General features: G+C 41.9%; 1 protein-coding gene across 2 annotated transcripts in view; it reads left to right on the top strand.

Moving 5' to 3' along the window:
* The window catches only part of EDIL3 (EGF like and discoidin domains 3), a 295,349-nt gene that overhangs the window by 144,253 nt on the left and 130,201 nt on the right, over positions 1-20,895 (top strand). For both annotated transcript variants that reach the window (XM_077347541.1, XM_077347540.1), the window contains one exon: positions 16,865-16,993. In XM_077347541.1, coding sequence (XP_077203656.1) covers positions 16,865-16,993 — 129 coding nt within the window. The remainder of the gene's footprint in view (positions 1-16,864; positions 16,994-20,895) is intronic.

Below are 20,895 nucleotides of genomic sequence, written 5' to 3'. Positions count from 1 at the left end.
GGGGGGGGGATTAGCAGCTGGCAGGGAATGCTTTGCCATACTTGCCACTAATTCTCATCTGCAGATCTAGAAATAACCTGATATGGAATTACATTTAAAACTTTAATTGTATGGGTTAGGACAAGAATCCAGTCCTTAAATTCTAACTGTTGGGTAAATAATATAAACATTTTTAAATATATATATTTAATATATATATATATATATGTTTGTTTATTTAAAACAGTGGCCAACTGACCCACCCCACAAAACTCAAACCTCAGCTGGAGGTTTCTGATGGCTCAGGTAGAATGAAGGTAGCTGAGCTGGTGGAGTGCTGGCACCTACAAGAGGGCAAGAAGAGGAGGGTGAGAATATAAGGGGACTGGAGTCTAAGACAAGGGGGGTGGACATGAAGAAAAGGACAGAGAAAACAAAGTGTCCAGGCAGCTGCAGGAAGGGTAGGCAAGGCAATGGCAGTGCAAGCAGGGCAGCATTCATGGGATTAGGAGAAGGGAGCTGGCAAGGACCAGTGTCAGAGGTTTGTGGAGCCCTGCAGCAGAAGGGACTGCATGGAACAACCCACATCTCAGCCAGAAGGAAAAAGCAGCAGCAGACTGAGCTCCAGGGAGGCAGAAAGAAGCTGTCATGCTTACACTGGCTGTGCTACTTGAGTCGGTACCAGGGGGTGCTGGTCCGGGGGTACCACTTGACCTGCTCCTAGATCCACCAGGAGACCCAGCCTCAGATCTGCCAGCTGATGAGCAGCCTGTGACCAGCCAAATTGAGACACAGAGCTTACATTAAGCCCTGGGACAAGACCTCTCTGATTCCTGGGGATTTGCCAGAGGAACAGCATCATCAGCATTAGGCAAAGACCACTGCAAGCAGTGGTCATTCGTTGGAGTAGCAGCAGTGGTGAAGATGACCTACCTTGACAGCTGTCAGAAGATCAGCATGCTTGGCAGCTCATGGTCAAGGCTGATGAGGTCCAGTTGCAGTTCCTTTCTCTCATGAGATTAGCTCCAGGTGCAGGCCCTTTTGCTGAGGGCTGTTCCACCTGGCTCTGGCTATTTCATGGAGACAACACTTGTGTTACCCTGCCCATCTTCGCAGACAATTCCCTTTCCAGTTTGCTGTGGGGAAGCTCTGTTCCTGTGACTCTTGACTCTTTGACCCTTGGCTTGTCTTCTGACCATGCTCTGGCTCTTCCACTTTTGGCTTGTCTTCCAACCATGCTCCGACTCTTCAACCTTCAGCTTGCCTTCTGACTCTGTTCCTGATTCCGGTCTATTTTTTTATTCTATCCTTGGTGTATGACCCTGGCTTGGCTTGACTCTGCTCCCCTATTCACTTGCTGTCTACTCTGTCCCCTTTGATTCCTATCCTCCTGGACTGGACTCTTGACTTTGTATAGACCTCTGCCCCAGCACAACCATTCAGCCAAGTAGGTGCAGCCTGACAGGGTAGAACAGAAGCATTCCCAGCTGGATGGCTGAAATGAGACTTTAGGAATGCATGAGGGCTCTCAGTCAGAACAAGACGAGGAGTTTCCAGATACTGCTCACACAGAGAAGGCAAACACCTACCAAACCAATGATTTCAGGACCATAGAAAGGGAAGGCACCTCAGTGTAGGGTAGAATATAGAGCACATGGGACTTCTGTTATCATTGGTCTTGAGGGAGGTAAAGGAAATGGCCAAGGAGGAACTAGTGAGGGCCATCCCTAGAGGCCATGTGAGGATTCAACAAAAACATTTATTAGCTGCCTTTGCACCTTATAGAACTCCATGTGGCTTACCATATAAATAAAACAGTAACAGTAAAATACAGTAAAAAAAAACAATTTGAAATGATGATTTTAGAAAGCCAATAAATGGGGGGAGGGGAGGCTAAATAAAATGCCATACTGTTTAAAATAATCTTCAGCTGCCTCATAAAGATCAAGAGTGAAGGGGTCAGGTGCACCTCTCTGAGGAGGTTGTTCCCTAATTGTGGAGCTGTCAGAAGAAAGGTCCATTGTCACGTATCCACCAGATGAGTTTCTTTGATTGGTTTGACAGTCTGAAAGGCCTCTTCCTGTGATCTTAATTCCTAGTCAGGAAACTCTCGTTGTTGTTGTTGTTGTTGTTGTTTCCTTCATGGAATCTGGAAACAGAAGAAACACAGCTCTGGGGAGATCAGCAGTGTGATTAAAAGAAAATCAGCCATTGAGTATAAGAAGGTTTAAGCCTGTCTATTCTCCTCTACAAATGTGATCCCTACATTCAATGTAATGGGTATAAGTGTTTGGAAACCTTGTGCTTGCTATTACAATCTATAGTTCTCTATTTCAGAACTATAGTTACAAATCTCCAAGCTTCCTTGTAAGTTAAATGTATATATAGAAGTAAAAATACAGGTATTTGGGACTCTTTTGATCATTTAGATTATGGACACTTACTGGAAATGCAGTGAACACACAATACAGGCTATAAATCCCTAGATAATCAACATTGGAAATGATACTGTGAAAAATGTCAAGTGGTTTTAAGATGTGCTCCAATAGCAAGAGATGAGCCTAGAATAAATGAAAGGATTTAAACAAATGAAGAGCAGTACATCTGTCTATAATGCACTTCTTAGTTCCATTGCCATGTTTAGCTAGTTGTTGTTTTGGGAAAAAAATACGTTCATAAGGGTCCCCCCACACACAAACTGTTTGTATCATTTCTGTAGAGTGATCTCATGTTGCTGGAGTGTGCTGCTAGCAGTAAGAGCATGTTGATCCCTCACTCGCAGCTAGTCAAACACTGAGTTGAGGGGACTCACATAAAAAAAAATGGTTCCTCTATTTTGATGCATACCAAAATGGTATATTGCCTGGTGCAGGGAGGCTTGCTTTGGGAAAATATTTCTGGTACTGATGTGATTGATCTAAGAATTTTGGAAAGGAACAGGTTTTCAGTCTAATTTTGGGGAGGAGGAATCATTTCAGAGTTTTCAGACTTGTCAATGCACAATTGTGAGCATTGTGTCTCATTGGTACTCCTTGCACACACCTTGCTCCTGTCAGTGCCTATATGATCATTTTAAATTAATAGGCAGAGTAGCAAACTTGTGGAGATAGAGTTTCACACTTTTTTATTCTTCTGCCTCTTCCTGACAAAAACTAGCTACATCTCTCACTATGTGAGGAAATATTCCTACTGGTTCTGAATGCTCTCAGCTATGTGTCTTTGCAAGTAATGTGGTGTGCTAATGGGAAGCCATTTTATGTACTGTGACTGCATGCCCGCTACCTTCCGTAAGCTCTTAAGTACCCAAGAGATATAAGCAATTTAGAATCTGTCCTTGTTATAAATACAATTATTTAAAAGGACAGAAGTTGATGTTTTCATCACCTTAAAGACTAACACAATTTGTGGCAGTGTATGAGCTTTCATGAATTGATGTAAGCTCATACTGTGCCATAAATGTTGTTAGTCTTTAAGGCACTATTGGATTCTTGCTACAGACAGAATATCACAGCTACCCATCGTGATCTACCACCTTAGGTACCTGTTACCTTTTAAGCTTCCACTACGAAACCAGATCATAGGAGTCAGCTGAAACTTGGCTCTGCCTCCCCTGCTAATTCCACTGACATCACTGAAATTTCTCCATCAGCTGGAATATTTGGTGATAGCTCCAGGTCTCTTGATATGTGACTAAAGAATAGCTGCCACATTCTAAGACATAGAAAATTTCACTGAGTATCAGGTTACATGGAGGAATTTGTATGCAGTGATGTTATGCCAGAAAATCTAATTAGGATGGGATCCCTGGATTCCATTGCAAAGTGAACATGTGTTCGCTTTTTCGTACAAATAGATGTATGCACATACATTATTTATTTATTATTTGGATTTATTACCCACCACTATTGCACAGCATCTTGCAGTGGGTTACAATAAAATTATTTAAAAACACCAATAACATATAAAACCAAAAGCCCGCTCCAACGATGAGACAATCCATTAAAAAATCCATTAAAAAGTCCTACCCTGCCAACTCCCCTCCTTCCCACAATGTCTCATGGGGCCATAACATTCAGAGATGCTGATGATCCCAGTACAGATGGTGTTCAGTGTGGATGGGACCGCCGATCTTCTGTACCCTGGCCTCAACCGAAGACTTGGTAGAAGAACTCCCTCTTATTGGCCCTGCGGAATTGCACAAGCTCCTGTAGGGCCCTCAGCTCTTTCGCGAGCTCATTCTACCAGGTCGGGGGCAAGGCTGAAAAGCCCCTGGCCAAGCCAGGTGCATCTCCCATGAGCTGGAAACCACCAATAAGTCTGTACCCACAGAACATAAATGTCTGTCCACTGTAGTGTGTGAACAGAGCTTATTTCTCACTGTATCCTATTTCTCAACATTACTGTGAACCCCAATCCCATCTGTTTCATTCCGTAAAGACACTGAAAAGAGGATATAAATGTGAGACAGAAATAAAAATGCATGCTAAATTACCAGAGAAATATGAGAAATAGCCGCACCAAAAGACAGATACGTGGAATTCACAGTTGGAGCATACTTCGGAAAGTAAAAAAAAAAACCCTCCATGCTGGTTTGACTGCTCATATGATGGTTTTTTGGTGGGTTTGTGTATGTGGAGCACAGCAGTCCATGGGAACTTATTCTGAGAAGAAGCTTGCAAAGAAATCTGAAACTAAGCAGATTGCCTATAGATAAGTAGAATCTGGAAGTCTGAAGATATGCATAGATTTGTTTTTTTGTTCATTCTAACTCCATTTCCTTAAATTCCAAGCTACACCATGGTCTTTCTAAAGAGGGATTCTGATGCATTCCTATTATTTATTTCCGTTGTCTGCATTTACATTTTACCTGGGGGAAAATGGCTTTCTCCAGACAGCCTCTGTATTTTAAATCCAAACTACCTGTCACATTTGGAAATATTTAATCTCTAGTTCAGAGCTGGACTCTCCCTAGTGTACCTGTATTATAGAAACAGAATTGTCACCAAGGCCAAGAAATAACAGTTTTGCCTTAAAGACCTTTTTGCTATCCCAGAGAGAAAAGTAGTCATTTGATTCCTTTGCCTAGGAACTTCAGATATTTCAGTCACAGCTTCTGAAAAATTCAGCAACTGCCAGCATTTTATGTTTAACTATTATACCATTAGTATCTTTCCAATGTAGGATGGGATTCCAATTGAATATCAACCTTGCACACATCTGAGAGGCTCCGAGCACTTATTACACTGGCTATTACCAGTGGGATTGTACAGAGCATAGGACAGCAAACTGTATAGATCTATTACTTTTAGTGTGCAATTAATCTTGTTGACATTACTTATATGAATGTGGATTAAAATGCCTGGAAAGCATACTGTAGGATTTGGCAGCTCAATATTGATCAAAGGTTGTTGTTTCCTTTGTGTTAGAAGCTACTTAAAGATTACCCACAAAAGTATTACTTCACAATTGATTTTTAAAAAGAGTCCCTGAAGCCTATTGGTGTTTAATGTAAGACTACAAGAATTTGCTGCAATGATGAATGGTTACAAACTCAGCCTGTGTCTAATGAATAATATCAATCACACAAAGCCTTGGATGTCACATACCCTATCTTATGATGGAATTGTCGCCTTTATTTCTGTGCTGCGCTTCTGAACATAGAAATACAGTGATGAGAAAGCTGTATCTCTTAGCTTTTGGCTGATGTTAACATCACAGAATTCTTAAAAGGCTCCCAGCTAGGGCCATGAGACGGCCACTATTATTTTGATGGACACAACCAAATCACTATGATTATAGAATATTTAGCTTTCATGGCTGGTGTGAGTAAACAAAATTGAGGCTTTTGAACTCTGGTGCTGGAGAAGACTCTTGCGAGTCCCTTGGACTGCAAGACGAACAAACCGGTCAGTCCTAGAGGAGATTAGCCCTGACTGCTCCTTCGAAGGCCAGATCCTGAAGATGAAACTCAAATATTTTGGCCACCTCATGAGAAGGAAGGACTCCCTGGAGAAGAGCCTAATGCTGGGAGAGATCGAGGGCAAAAGAAGAAGGGGACGACAGATAATGAGATGTCTGGATGGAGTCACTGAAGCAGTTGGTGCAAACCTAAAGGGTCTCCGGGGAATGGTAGAGGACAGGAAGGCCTGGAGGATCATTGGCCATGGGGTCGCGATGGGTCGGACACGACTTCGCACCTAACAACAACTACTACTACTTAGAATAATAGAGCTATCTAGTCCAACCTCTGTTTAAAAATTTCCAAAGATGGAGAACTCACCACCTCTCAAGGAAGCCTGTTCCACTGAGAAACCGCTTTATCAGGAATTTCTTCCAGATGTTTAGACAGAATTTCTTTTGCATTAATTTCACCCCATTGGATCGGATCTGTCCCTCCAAGCCAAGAGAGAACAACCCTGCTCCATCCTCTATATGGCACCCTTTTAAATACTTGAAGATTGCTATCAGATCCCCTCTCAGTCGTCTCCTCTCCAGGCTAAACAGACCAAGCTCCCCCAACCTTTCCTCGTACGTCTTGGTATCCAAACCTCTCACCATCTTTCTTGCCCTTTTCTGGACACGCTCCAGTTTCTCTACATCACTCTTCAATTGGGGCGCCCAAAACTGAACACAGTACTCCAAGTGAGGCTGAACCAGAGCAGAGTAAAGCAGTACGATCGCCTCCCATGATCTGGACATGATACTCTGTTTGATTATAGCCTAAAATCCCATTTGCCTTTTTAGCCACTGAGTCATACTGCTGACTCATGTTCAATTAATCCTTTTAACTGAAGATGCCTTTAACTGAAGGGGCCACCTGCATGCAAGGTAGATGCTCTATTACAGTCTCATCCCAATATAGTACTATAATATAAGGAACAGCCCCCTTTAAATGCTAACATATCAGTATGTCAACTACACAGCTTTCTCATGTCTGGAACAAACTTTGAGTCCAATGGCACCTTTAAGACCAACAAAGATTTATTCAAGGTGTGAACTTGTGTGTGCAGGCACATGCCCTCAGACTGGAACAGTTTTGAACACTGTAGCAATGATATTCTGATTAAGTATTCTTTCACTGATCAAGCAGAAGTCTGCATGGTCCATTTCAAAGTTTAGTCATGGGGAACAGACTGCCCTGCGGTGTTGATAAGTTTATCAACATTATTAGGATGAAGTAATAATTATAGTGGGGCAACCGCATATAATAGCCTTTGAGGGGAATTTGGAGTTGCAGCAGGAAGAAGAAAGTGAGAAAGCTCCAGTGGATCCAGGTGGATGTTTTCAGCCCATGTAAAGCTTCTTCCAGGGGAAAAGTGACAGCTCTATTTGGGGAACTTGCATCTAGAAAAATACAAGTTTTGTAATGCTATAAAGTGGGGAGTATGGACTACTTGCCATTTAGGTGGTAGTTCCTTCTCAGGGAAATAATCTGAACAATGTTGAAGGAAGTTAAATTATTTGAATAAAAGGTTAAATTTCCCAGAGGTGCTTCAGTCTAACATCAGACTCTCTCTAAAGGAAAATTTGAAGTGGAAGTTTTCAGCTAAAAAAGAATTTTGAAGAAAGCAAAAGAAATTGTGGTAAAGTTAGTAATATCTATCAGTGCAGAAGAAAGTGATCAACAATGTGCAGGTATTTTAGTGCTGGTCTGGGGTCTTTGAAAGAAGGGGCCTATTCTATCAAAACCTTAAAATAATGACTAGGATTTATTTTTAAGGTGTTTGTAGACATAATTTGCTAAACCATGTAATTCCAACAAAAGTCAGAAGATCTATACCTTCTGATTCTTTCTAAATATGAAGTATAAATTAATGGACCCTAAGACCATTTATGCACTGGAGGTTTCATGCCAGGCTGCAGGCTGGAGTTTTAGTCCTGGCAGGTTGCCCCACCTCTTCCTGTACCCACACAGGGGAGCATTTGGCCTGGTGCACCGCATCTGCCCCCAATTTGTGCTCCTGCACGGGAGCTGGGGCAGTGAAGTTCCCAGTGCATAAACGGTCTAAGTGATGTATACATATTGGGATTTCAGCGAGACAATGTGAATAAAATCCTAACTTTATTTTCAAAACTAGGCTTCTGGAAAGTAATTTCCCCTAAATGTTTTCCATAATTTTTCATATAAATAATACAGAAACACAAGTGTATCTAATTTTCATCCAGTGACTGGGGCAATAAACAGCAAATACATATCTTTCTATAAACCTGAGAACAAATGGAGAAAAAAAATCTGGAAACAAAAATCATTGTAGGGTTAACCTCTCCTCTCCCCCAGATAGAAGCATCCCTCTGACATCTCCAATCATTTCTGTGAACACATCATTGTTTTGGTTCAGTTTACAGTAGCACCATATGACATCTATTCCAATACAAATCACTACATTGTGGTATTTATCTTCATTGCCTGCAATATTACTTAAGTCAAGCAGATTGTATCTGCTTAAATCTTTTACATTCTCTGGTAGGCTAATTTTTAAAATTAAAAGAGGTCTGGATCCCACTGTAGATTTTTGTTGATGAAGTGGGTGATTTTCATGCGTTCCACCTGTGGCAGAATTTTGACTCCCTTCATGCCTTCCTTAGGTGGTCCCGTCCCCCTTTGCCCTAAAAGCAACATTAGTGTCAAGTTTCCAGACACAGCCCAGGAGTGGCATGCTGCCAAGCAGATAGTTTCAAGGGAGGAGGATGCAGGAAGTTATAAACAGAGCTGAAGGTCAGAGCCAAAATAGTCACATAAGCAGTTGAATCAGACAAGGGCAGAAGAGGATCCATAGCCCAAGATCAGTAGAGCACAGAGAATCTGATTGAAGTAAAGTAGCAGGAACAAGGAGATCCAGCTCAGGAATAAGCAGAGTTGTCTCCACCCTCGTTTTAAACTTGATTCTCAGCTAAACACAAACAGCTGTCTAATTAATCAGGGCTCTGTAAGCACTCATGGAGGCCAGGCTTACATTGAGCTCCTAACCTGGTGGAGTGGCATCTCTCCAGTAACATGAATTGTTGCCTGCCATGCCATTGTTCTCTGGGTTTAGGAGATGAGGGTGGAGAATCAGGTGGCTGAGGCTAAAGGCTTATACCTGGTTCAAGTTCTAAGCTGGGCTCCTGGGCCAGTTCTGAGTCTGCTGGTAGTTCCTGTGGCTCTGGTGCTGATCCTGGCAGAACTCTCCACACTGCCCTTCCTCAGAATCTGATAAGGTTGCAACTGGCAGGGACCTGACAATTAGGAGAAGTATTTGGGGCTGTAGGAGGAAGGGCAGGGGAGAAGTAAGTGTTCCCTTGATCAGAATCCCTTCCTTCCGTAGAAATATCTAATGGATGTAAACCCAATTGATGAGAGTCACAGACTGAGTATAAGCTATACAAGTGTTGTTGTTTATAAGAGAAAGAGTTGGTGTTATTAAAATAAAGCTGGTAACTTTTGTAATGTGACAGATCCGCATTAGCTAGACTGACAAACTTTCATAACTATATGGATTCATTACTTTTCTTTGTTCACAATTTAACTTGGTTTGAAACTTAGTTTCTTTGAAAATACATTTTAAACTAAGTTTCATAATCATTTTATCAGCAAAATATAAACAATTGCATAGAGTATGAATAATGAGAAAATGTATGGATCTTGAACTTTAAGTAATTCATTTCTTTACTCTTATTTATTACATGATTGGAAAGAAAATTCCTTCTTATTTATAACAAAATGAGATTTTAAGTGGGCAAATAATTATATATTAAAAACACATTGCATCCCAGGGAATGAAGATTAGCACTTTATTGTGTAGAAGTACTTTAAAGCAATTGAAGAGTTCACTTCAGATGTTTTCAAGCATGTAATCACTTTTTAAATAGTAATACTACTGACTGCCAATGCTTTGTTGGAAGCAAATCTGAAGTAAAAAGTCTCATCAAACATTTTGGAACACTGAACATATTTTTGTGCAAACTGATGAGTATTGATTGATGGACTTAAAGCACTCTCTTCAAGCTTGTGTTATAAACTGTAGTAAACCTGCTGTTAACTTGGAACCCACTGTTATGATTATTGCTATTATTGTACTATGATTCAGTGTATACCCTCCACATTTTACATAAACTGCCCTGAGCCTCACAGTAGGGCAGTATAGAAATAAAAGAAAATAAATGTGTATTCAGTAAGGCTTACTCACAGGACACTGTTCCTGGGATAACACTTTTAATGCAGTTGCTATCTTCATTCTCTGCCCCCCCCCCAACAAATGCTTGAGGCAGGTTACAACAGAATAATATATAATAAAATAAAGAGCACATAGGGAACAGTTAACAGAATTCCTTTGTAAATTCATAGGTTTACAAGAAAAGCACAAGGTGAACACTTGGGAAGGCCATTCCACAGTCAAATCACAACTCAAAAGACCATGGGTTGGATCCATACACAACTGACATTTCTTTCTGATTTCAACTACAGAATGACCCTTCAGGGTTTTCTGTTATTCAGAAGCATTGTTTTATGGAGATCTCTGGTTTCCAAATTACTTACTTTAGAAGTTTGTCTTGTTGGAATATGCAAGTGTGCATGATTAAACAATATATGAAGAGTGTTCTGCAGTGGGCATTGAAGGATGTGTATGTCCTGATTGGCTCATTTGGAGAGTTTGAAGTTCTTTGAGCATACTTCCTCCCTGCTTGCGTCCATAACAGTCTGAATGAAGACAACAGAACAGTTATATAGGATGATCTCTTCTCCTCTTTCTATACAGTTTGTTGCTTTTCTATATAAAAGTATTTTATTATTCTAGGCAGCCTGATGCTTTGTCCCTCTTTGTATATTGGAATTCTGCCAACAAGTCCTTACAAAAAAAAAAGAAAACTTCGATTAGTTGGCTATCCTAATTTTTATTTTCATGAATGTGAATATATACAAGTCTTTACAGGCAGAGATAAGAAAGCTACTGTGATCCAATTCTGAGGGGCAAAATAAAGGGCCATGAATGCATTTTTGGAAAACCGACTTCCATACATAATTTATGTAAATGCAAATATATTTGAGGAAAAGGTACAAGAACAACGAGAGTCACTGTTGTACCATAATGGTCAGTTTTATGTCTTTGTTGGTATTTTAGCTCTGGGTTTTCTGGGTAGGTTTAATGGTTTTAAAACAGAATTTTGTTATGTATGTTTTTGTTAGCTCCTTAGGTGGCCCTTCTGAGGGCATACAGGCAGGGTATAAAATTTGTAAAGTAAAATTATATATATTCAAGAAAACATTGGGGATATATTAGTAATGATTTTGTTTCTTGTAGACTCTGTATGTTGAAATATTCCCAACAAAAGCATAAAAGTAAAAAACGTAAAAAAAATTAAGTTAACATCTTATAAAGTAGTCATGCTTTGGGGCCTGTATTGAAAAATTTGCTGAAGTGTTGAATTGAAAATTATTTTCAGCATAAAAGAGTAAAAACTACTCATCTAGATTTATAACATGTGGTTATTTCAGGAGACACCAGATCAGTATAGAAATAACATCTACTATATTTTTGAAACTCATCCAAATTACCCATTGTGAATGACAAAATTAATATAATTATACTTCACAGTAGTATGCAGAAAATATAATTTGCCGTAACAGCATGTTAGTGGAGTTTTTTAAAGACCAATTTAGTCAAAACCATACTTTAAAAGTAATTATGAAAGAGTCATTGAAGTCTTTGGAATTTTTTTCTTCTGCATAGTCTGTTTACAAGACTGAATGTTATCCTTCTGCTGCAATATGGACTAGGACTAACTGTAATATGGTCATTTTAAGGGTCACGCGTCACCCTCTATCGATACTGTTAGTAAAAAACTATGACAAAAAATTGTATTTATCATATTTAAGTAAGAAAACAATAGATGTGTACATTTATTTTGGTTATTAATTGCAGTAATTTAAAAATTAGGTTTTCCATAATTATCATAATGAGAACAAGAACAATTCCCCATCTAACAGCCTATTACAGAGAACAACAAAACACCACATGTTCCCCCCCTCCCCCCTACTTTGCTTCATTGTGCATTCTGTCATATATTGGTTTCACTTTTACAAAGCAGCAAATGCTTTTCTAGTAGGGAGGTGGAGAAAGCACGTTAGGGGTGGGCACAAATCCCTTCACAAAATAAAGTTTATTATGAATTATTCCTGGTTCATGGTTTGCAAAATGATGTTTGTAGAAGGGTGCCCCACAGAAATATTTCACAAACTTTGGTGCTGTTTACGTTTGTGAATGGATAAATTTACAGGCAGACTGTCTTCACTCAATTAAACTGCTTTTTAAAATCCAAAGCAACAAGGAGGGTGGAATTCTGCAGCCTTGGAAACACCGATAGTTTAACAGGCACCGCTGGCTGCTCATAACAGAATCCCTATTCAGCACTATCTGAGTAGAATGCTATAGATATGGTCTGCTCTGCAGTCTATCTTCTGTCAGATATTAACAGTTGACTCGCAGGAGGGCATTTGGGGCTGGAATAAGACACAACATGCCAATGCTGGGTATAAACAAGACCACAGCTTTAATGCCTTCCCACGGGAGGGTTGGCACAGCATGGGAGCAGGAGCCTGACTTAACAGTCAGTGGACTATACCAAAAGCCACAGAGTCCATAGGCTCCCTGGAGATCCACACCATTTCCAGCCGAGAAAGCAGATCCCCTTGCCTACTGAAGTCTGCCCTAAGAAAAGCAACCTGTGTGGGGGAGCCAATGGGCACCCACCTCATTTGGCTGCCCCCAGGCTGCCGGGAAATGAACCCCTGGCCTCCCACCCATGCTCATTTACATGCCACCTCTTATGGAAGCCCTGCACCCCAGGGAGTCCAATTGTATACTGAATTCCCTGCCTCCATCCCATGCAAACCCACAGCTATGATGAAATATTAACTGTGAAACATCCCACTCAAACACTAGAACAAGGGTGTTTCCACATCAACATAGGGTAGGTGGGAGGGAAGCTGCTCTGCAGCATCCTGGGTGAAGTGGCTGGAACCTATGCATGTGGTGCCTTTATAGGTGCTGTGGGATCTGCCTACCCACTTTGATACTATGCATGCAGTGTGTGCACAGCTCACACCATGAACAGGCCACTGCGGCAGTCACACCTGTCTCCAGCTAGCCCTCCTCAGTGTCAACTGGCAGCCATGGTGAATCTTGTCTGTGCATTACACAAAGAAGCAGGGGACTTGTTAAAAACAGAGTATTATCGCACATTCATTTATTTCATACTGATTGTGAACTCCTTTTTCCTGCTGGGGTGTGGGTGTTAGGTGGACATAGGACTCTCTCTTCTTATGCCAAGCCATGGGGCTTATCTGGTGGTTGCCTTGACTATATGATACACAAGAGAGGTGAGGTCAGATGACAGCCTTGCATAAACAGTGTTCCAGGGGATTAGTTGTTGGTGATGTTAGGGAACTTGTCGAGCTGTTTCTTCACCATCACCTCTGCTGAATCCTCCACCATTGCATGTCTGGCACCCCTGTCACTGCTGACCTCCCAGTTCACTACTGACAACTATTAGCAGGGCTCTCCCTGGCTGCGTTCTTTGAGTCAAAGTTCCTGGACTGTAGCTTCTCCTTCTTCCCAGCCTCTTCCACCTGCTGTTTCCTCTGGCTACATCTGTTGGGCTGTAGCCTTCTTTGCATAGTTTATGCTTCCATTGAATAAGCCCTGCACTCTTCCATTGAAAAAGCTCTGCACTCTTCCATTGAAAAAGCTCTGCAATGCTGCCTTTTTTCTGGGTGAGTCATAGAGACAGGCCAGCTTGGTGTAGTGGTTAGGACTGTGGACTTCTAATCTAGTGAGCCAGGTTTGATTCTGCACTCCCCCACATGCAGCAAGCTGGGTGACTTTGGTTTTCAGCACAGCGCTTATAAAGCTGTTCTGACCTAGCAGTGATATCAGGGCTCTCACAGCCTCACCCACCTCACAGGGTGTCTGTTGTGTGGAGAGGAAAGGGAAGGAGATTGTAAGCCTCTTTGAGACCCCTTCGGGTAGAGAGCGGCATATAAGAACCAACTCTTCTTCTACTACTACTCCAATTCTTTGTAGAGAGGATATATCCCGGTAGTGATGCCCACTTGCAATCTCTCTGCCAAAGCCCTGACTCATGGGAGAGCATTTGGCTCCTGTGCAGAAGCCATATCCTGGTGAAGCCCTCAAATCAGGGGGATGACTTGCCACAGGGTCTCTATATGGACACACAGCACATCAGTGGTGTCCTGGAAAGGCTTGATGACATATAACATTGGGGAGGAATGTCAGCCATTCATTGAAGCTGATGCTGAGCTTCCGCTTGTTGAATGGTCATGGAGGAATTGACATCCTGCATGGCACTCTTCTCATCCCCCACATTTGCAATCATGGCATTGATGGAGTTCCTCATCCCCTTCCTGCTGCTTTTAGTGCAGCAGGTGAACAGATGATGCTGTGCTGGAAGTGGGCAGCCAGGCACCAGCAGGTTTTAACTAAGGGGGCAGCATCCCAGGTGGCTGACAGTGCTCCCTAGCCCTAGAGCATCCTTCACCACCAGATGAAGCATGTGTGCCAAGCAGTCAATGCCCTTGAGGCACACACCTTTGCCATGATGTTAGTACCCACCCACTTCCTGAGACTACTCTGTATCACACAGCAGCAATGTTTTGCATTGTGTGGCCTGCATCCGTCCCCTACACGGGGACCTTTTCCACACCAGGAATCCATTGCAGCTCAGCGCTCATCTGGTTGTTCCAGCATGGCTCAGCGTTCATCTGCATTCCCTTGCCCTGGAGTGAATGAGGGCCTGCTTTGTGCCAGGCCTAGGACTACCCCAGAAAGGTGCCGACATGATACGGAAATGGAAATTCGCCCTGCAACCAGAAAAATGCTGGGCTGTATTCCACATGCAGAAAAGATCATGGAGCAGAACCACTTTGTAGCCCCGTGGCAGGACTGTCATCTCTTGGGGGCTGGACAATCCTGCTATCTGCTCCAGATGTCTGCTGTGAAGTGCCCAGTTCTGCCTTGTGCTGTGGGGAGCTTAGCCTTGACCATTGTCACTGCAGTTGGTGAAAGGCTACATACTCCACACCACTGGCTGTTACATAAGTTTATTTATTATTTATATTTTGTCTTTTATTCTGCCCATTCTCAAAAAAGACTCGGGACAGCTCAGTGCACCCTTTAACTATTACTGAGAAAGTCAGTGGAGGAGAATGAGGCCACATAATTCAGAACGGCTCATTCATCTAGGGAGAGGTCTTTCCTCTGAGCACCAAATAGAGTCAGCTTCTTACACATACAAAATGTGATCATCCATACTTGGCAGCCCTGTAATTTGCCTGTGTAAGCTCTTTTCAGACCAAAGGTATAATTGTTTCAATACATTTGGTTACTATTTTGATGCAATAGGGCAATGCATGTGTTTTCCAGCTGTGATATTTTTAAACCCATTTGTGTAAAAAACAAATATAGGGCAGGAGGCTCTGAGATGCCCTGCTAGGATCAGGTTCAATAGCAAATTTAGATTTGTTCAATGTAAGGTGAAATGGCCATCAAATATTGACTGTTGCTCAGTTTTATTTTTTTTAATCTGCACATTAAGGGCAGAAATGGGGAGGGGGGATGTTTCCAAAAGTGAAAAATGGAGGTTTATGTCCCCCAAATGAAGAAGCAGTTGGATATAAAAAGTACGGAGAACACAAAGAGGAAGGGGGGAGGGAGTTGCAGCAGGATAAGTCGACAAGAGAGAATGTGGTGGTAGTAGAGGAAGGAAGGTAGCATTCTTGGCAGGAAGAATAAAGGAGGAGGGCAGTGATGGAAGATTGAGGCAACAACAATGATGGGAAGGCAGTAGAAGTGGGAAAGTACTGTGGAGAAAGTGCTGCAAGTAGGTTATGATATCTACAGTAATTTTAAAAGTAAGTTTAAAAGTGGGTCCCTCTCCAAAAGACTGAAAGCCTCTGGAATAGGGATGCCAGTCCCCTGGTGGGACCTGTGGATCCCTTGGTTTTACATCTCATCTCCAGGTGACAGAGATCCGTTCCCCTGGAGAATATGACTACTTTGGAGGGTAGACTCCATAGCATTATACTCCATTAAGGTCCCACCCCGACCTAAATACTACCCACCCCTGGATCCACACCCAAAGTCTCCAGGTATTTCCCAACTCAGCTGGCAACTCTAAAGATCAAATGTAAACAGGAAACTCTTTCAGGGCCTGTCCCTCCCCCCCCCCCCCTGGAACTCAAGCACTCAGCTTTCTCGGTTCAATCATTCTTAAAAAAAAAAACAAAAAACAGCAAGCAAATATATTGAATAATCCATTTTGTATCACTGCGAAGGAAACCCTGCCCCACTTGGAAAGCCCCCAAAGCTTGTCTTTATCCTTATCTAATTACTGAGAGACCTTTTACAACCATCGACCTATTTACATATTTCACTTTCCCCTAACAAAAACAATTTTATGGTAACAAAAAGGCAATTGGGGACCTGGTTTGAACCTTGCAATCTCTGTGGGATAGCTCATTTGTTCAGCATTGCAGCTTGTTGAAAATAGAGTCAGCAATAAATAATAATATATAATTGGGAATGCATAATAAGAGAGAAAATCAGAAGGAGTGATGGAGAGATGAGAATACTGTGGTTCTGATTAAGACTTTATTTTCAGTCATTTTATATAACATCTGAGAACTGCAGATGGAGAGTAACATTATTGCTTGATTATCTTGTAATCAGTTATTTTTATTTATAGGATTGTATTTATATTTTAGAGATTAGTCATTTGTATGTTCACAGCACCTGCATCATGAGAAGTCAACATAAAATGGAGCTAGTAGTATACATAACTCTTTCCGTTCAAATGTTTGATTGGTCGTCTTACTTTTTTTATCTTTCAGGACCGTGCATTCCTAATCCCTGTCATAATGGTGGGACATGTGAAATTAGTGAAGCATATAGAGGAGACACCTTCATAGGCTACGTATGCAAGTGCTCAGAAGGATTTAATGGGATCCACTGCCAACACAGTAAGTTTCAATACAGTACTCCTTTCCTGTTTCAAAATAGAATGCAACTTCTGCACAGTTATACTTGCTAACATGCTATTAACGTCAACAAATACCTTTCTTCAAACATCCTGGAGAACATTCAGTTCAGTGTTATATCTAGGTGCCTCCTCAAGATTACTCCATGTGAAATTGACATTTCCCCCTCATTTTAACCTTGTGATTTTTTAAAAATGAAATTGGGGGAAAATAAGATGAATTCCATATTATAAAATAAAGATGAGCTGAATTCTTCCCTGAACATTTTGGGGCACCAGAGAACAGATCTGCTGTAGGGATCAAGGCTTCATCTTGATGTTGTCAGTAGCTCATTTGCTTAATGGCAGCTGAAGATGAAAAGGGTTGTAAAAAGCAGATCTTTTCAGTAATATGTTTCTTATAGCTTCTTTTCAGGCCATTTTAATATTAGCTGGAGACAGGTGCTCTTAGTCATATTATTTCATTCAATCAGAGGATTTCCTGAATTCTTTATTAATGGGTATGCTGGGTTTAAAAGTGATGAGCTTTTGCCATTTTACTACAAATTGGACATAACTGGTTGGGAGAATGTCCACTGCATTACAAATCAAAAGTTTGTTTCAGTTTCTCTTATGGACTCACAGAAAGGCATTTTAAGCTGGAATAAGATGTGATACACAATTGTTGGGTATAAACAAGGCCATAGATATATTACCTCCCCACGGGAAGGTTGACACAGCATGGGAGAGGGAGACTGACCCAGTAGTCAGCGGACTGCACCAAAACCCATAGAGTCCAGAGGCACCCTGGGGATCTACAACATTCCCTGCTGGGAGAGCAGATCCCCTTGCCTACTGACATCTACTGCTAAGGGAACTGACCTATGTAGGGAAGCAAACTGGACACAAACCTCAGTTATCTTCTCCCAGGCCACCTGGCAAAACAAGCCCTTGGCCTCCCCACCAGGTAAGCCATGCTCGTTTATGTGCCATCTCGTATAGAGGCTCCTATCGCACACCAGACTCCCCACCAATAGGCTCCATCCCATGCAAACCCACCATAGAATGTTCCATAGGAGAGTTCCTGCCAACTCTCCTAGAACCTCTGCCATTCCAGCAGGGCAGGCAAAATTCCCATGAAACTACACATTGCATGCAAGTTCAACTAACAGACTGATGGAGAACACACCCAATTTAATAATTGGGCCCCGCCACTCCCTTCATTTCAGGAAAACATTGCCGCCAAACCCACTAGGCCCCCAATATTTACTTAATAAGCTGCCAGCGGAGCATCAGCAGCAAGTCATTGTCACTCAGAAAAAGTACAGTCACCTCAGGGCCACCTGCATGGCAGTGCCAGGAGCCTGGACACCATATGCTACAATGTCCCATCCAAGTAATGTGGATGCAGCCATTGAGCCCCAGGTGAATGCTCCCTGTCTCTTTCAGCATGACCAGCACCTGTAACACAAGAAAATTCACCCTGGAAGCCAAGCACTGCTTCATACATAGTATCCAACTGCTTGGACCGTGTTCTGTGTCCCAGAAAGTCCTGTCATGGCACACTCAGCCAAAAGGAGCATCTGTGATCAAGTGTCTTTCATCATTGACAGGGAACCATCCCTCATATGGTGTCTTGGAATGTGAGCACAGTGACATCTGGACAGGCAATGTCTCTGAGACCCCATGGACATCACAGCCTGCCTTGCAGCATACCCTGCTCCTGCCCACCACCACATTCCTGTGGCCCATCACTTCATCATCTGGCAGTGAATTCCACATTTTAATCACTCTCTGAGTAAAGACACATTTCCTTTTGTCTGTCCTCAGTCTACTGCCCATCATTTTAATTGGATACCTTCAAGTTCTAGTATTTCGGGAGAAGGAGAAAAATTTCTCTTTGTTAACTCTTTTCTCCCAGTGCATAATTGTATAAACTTCTTTGTCACAGTATCCATCACCTTACACTGAATTTTATTTGTCATATTGTCATATTGTTGCTCACTCACCCAATTTGTGGAGATCCTCTTGGACCTCTTCATAGTTAGCTTCTTTATAATCAGCCTTAGTTTTCACCAAGATACAATTAGATGGGTAGCCATGTTGGTTTGAAGCATCAGAACAAAGTATGAGTTTCATGTGCACATGAAAACTTATACCTAAAATAAAATTTCAATAATCTGAAAGGTTCCACTGGACTCAAAATTTCTTCTCCTGCTTCAGAACAACATGACTACATACTATCTTTGACTATGATTTCTGTTAATCTTCCCAGGACAAGTTAGCCTGGTTGGCCTATAATTTTATGGTTCCCCTCTACCTCACCTCTGGACTCCTTTATAAAAATTGGCATTTAAAACCATCATTGATGAGGCCTAGAACAGAACAACAATGAAGGGGTCTTTATTACTTCCACCATTACATAATGTTACCACTTGTTGTGTTGTTAGTTGCGAAGTCATGTCCGACCCATCACGACCCCATGGACAATGATCCTCCAGGCCTTCCTGTCCTCTACTATTCCTCAAAGTCCATTTAAGTTTGCACCAACTACTTCAGTGACTCCATCCAGCCACCTCATTCTCTGTCATCCCCTTCTTCTTTTGCCCTCAATCGCTCCCAGCATTAGGCTCTTCTCCAGGAAGTCCTTCCTTCTCACGAGGTGGCCAAAGTATTGGAGTTTCATCTTCAGGATGTGGCCTTCTAAGGAGCAGTCAGGGCTGATCTCCTCTAGGACTGACCGGTTTGTTCTCCTTACAGTCCAAGGGACTCCAGCACCAGAGTTAAAAAGCTCAATTCTTTGACACTCAGCCTTCCTTGTGGTCCAACTTTTACAGCCATACATTGCAACTGGAGAGACCATATCCTTGACTAGATGCTTTTTCGTTGGCAGGGTGATGTCTCTGCTTTTTAGGATGCTGTCTAGATTTGCCATAGTTTTCCTCCCCAGGAGCAAGCATCTTTTAATTTCTTTGCTGCAGTCTCCATCTGCAGTGATATTGGAGCCCAGGAAAATACAATGTGTCACTACCTCCATTTCTTCCCCAACTATTTGCCAGGAATTGAGAGGGCCGGATGCCATGATCTTAGTTTTCTTGATGTTGAGTTTCAAGCCAGCTTTTGTATTCTCCACTACATATGCAGTTTCTAGCAGCAGACAATCTGCTAACTCAATGAGGAAGAATCTAAGCTGATGCATGGCTTCATTTAGAGTTTGGTTGAGGCTGGATGCTGAAACATCATCTGGAGCCCTCCTCTGCACACCCCATCCTGAGGTACGAGATGGTTGGAGGCAGTCTTCAAGATGCACAAGTTGGGGGGGAGGAGGTTGTAGTTGCTTTGCAGCTGTTATTTTAATTCTTGTTTTTTACTGATGTGAACTGCCTCGAGCTGGCTGGCCTGGTTTGTTTATTTGTTTGTTTATTTATTATATATTTATATAACATCCTCCCCGAAGGCTTAGGGCAATTCACACGAAACAGAAACAATACAGATAACTCAGTTTAACAATAACACAGTGGTATAAATGCAACAATCAGGAAGAGTGGGATTCGGTATATACTTGGAAAATCAATTTCCTTTGCTAATAGTCCATATAATGCATGTCTTATTTATGTATTTATTTAGAAAAAAAAATGTGTTTTTCTGCAATCTGTTCAAGATGGAGAGTTAAAGTTGTGGAGACTGGAGAGAATTTAGGGCTGTTATTGAAAATTGTCCAGAAATTTAATCTGGTCCAAGATGTAACAGCCAGTCTACTGTTAATTGTGAGATACCACAACTCTATTTACCCCTCTGCTGAAAGATTTACAATGGATGCCCATCTGTTTCCACCCACATTTTAGAGTGCTAGTTCTTCCCCTTTAGGTGCTGAATGGTCTGGGGCTTAGTTTCTTGAAGGACCAC

The sequence above is a fragment of the Paroedura picta genome, chromosome 7 (assembly GCF_049243985.1).
Source record: "Paroedura picta isolate Pp20150507F chromosome 7, Ppicta_v3.0, whole genome shotgun sequence".
In the NCBI taxonomy this organism is placed as follows: domain Eukaryota; kingdom Metazoa; phylum Chordata; class Lepidosauria; order Squamata; family Gekkonidae; genus Paroedura; species Paroedura picta.
The sequence above is the reverse complement of the archived record's forward strand: the minus strand, read 5'-3'. Positions and strand labels throughout refer to the sequence as shown.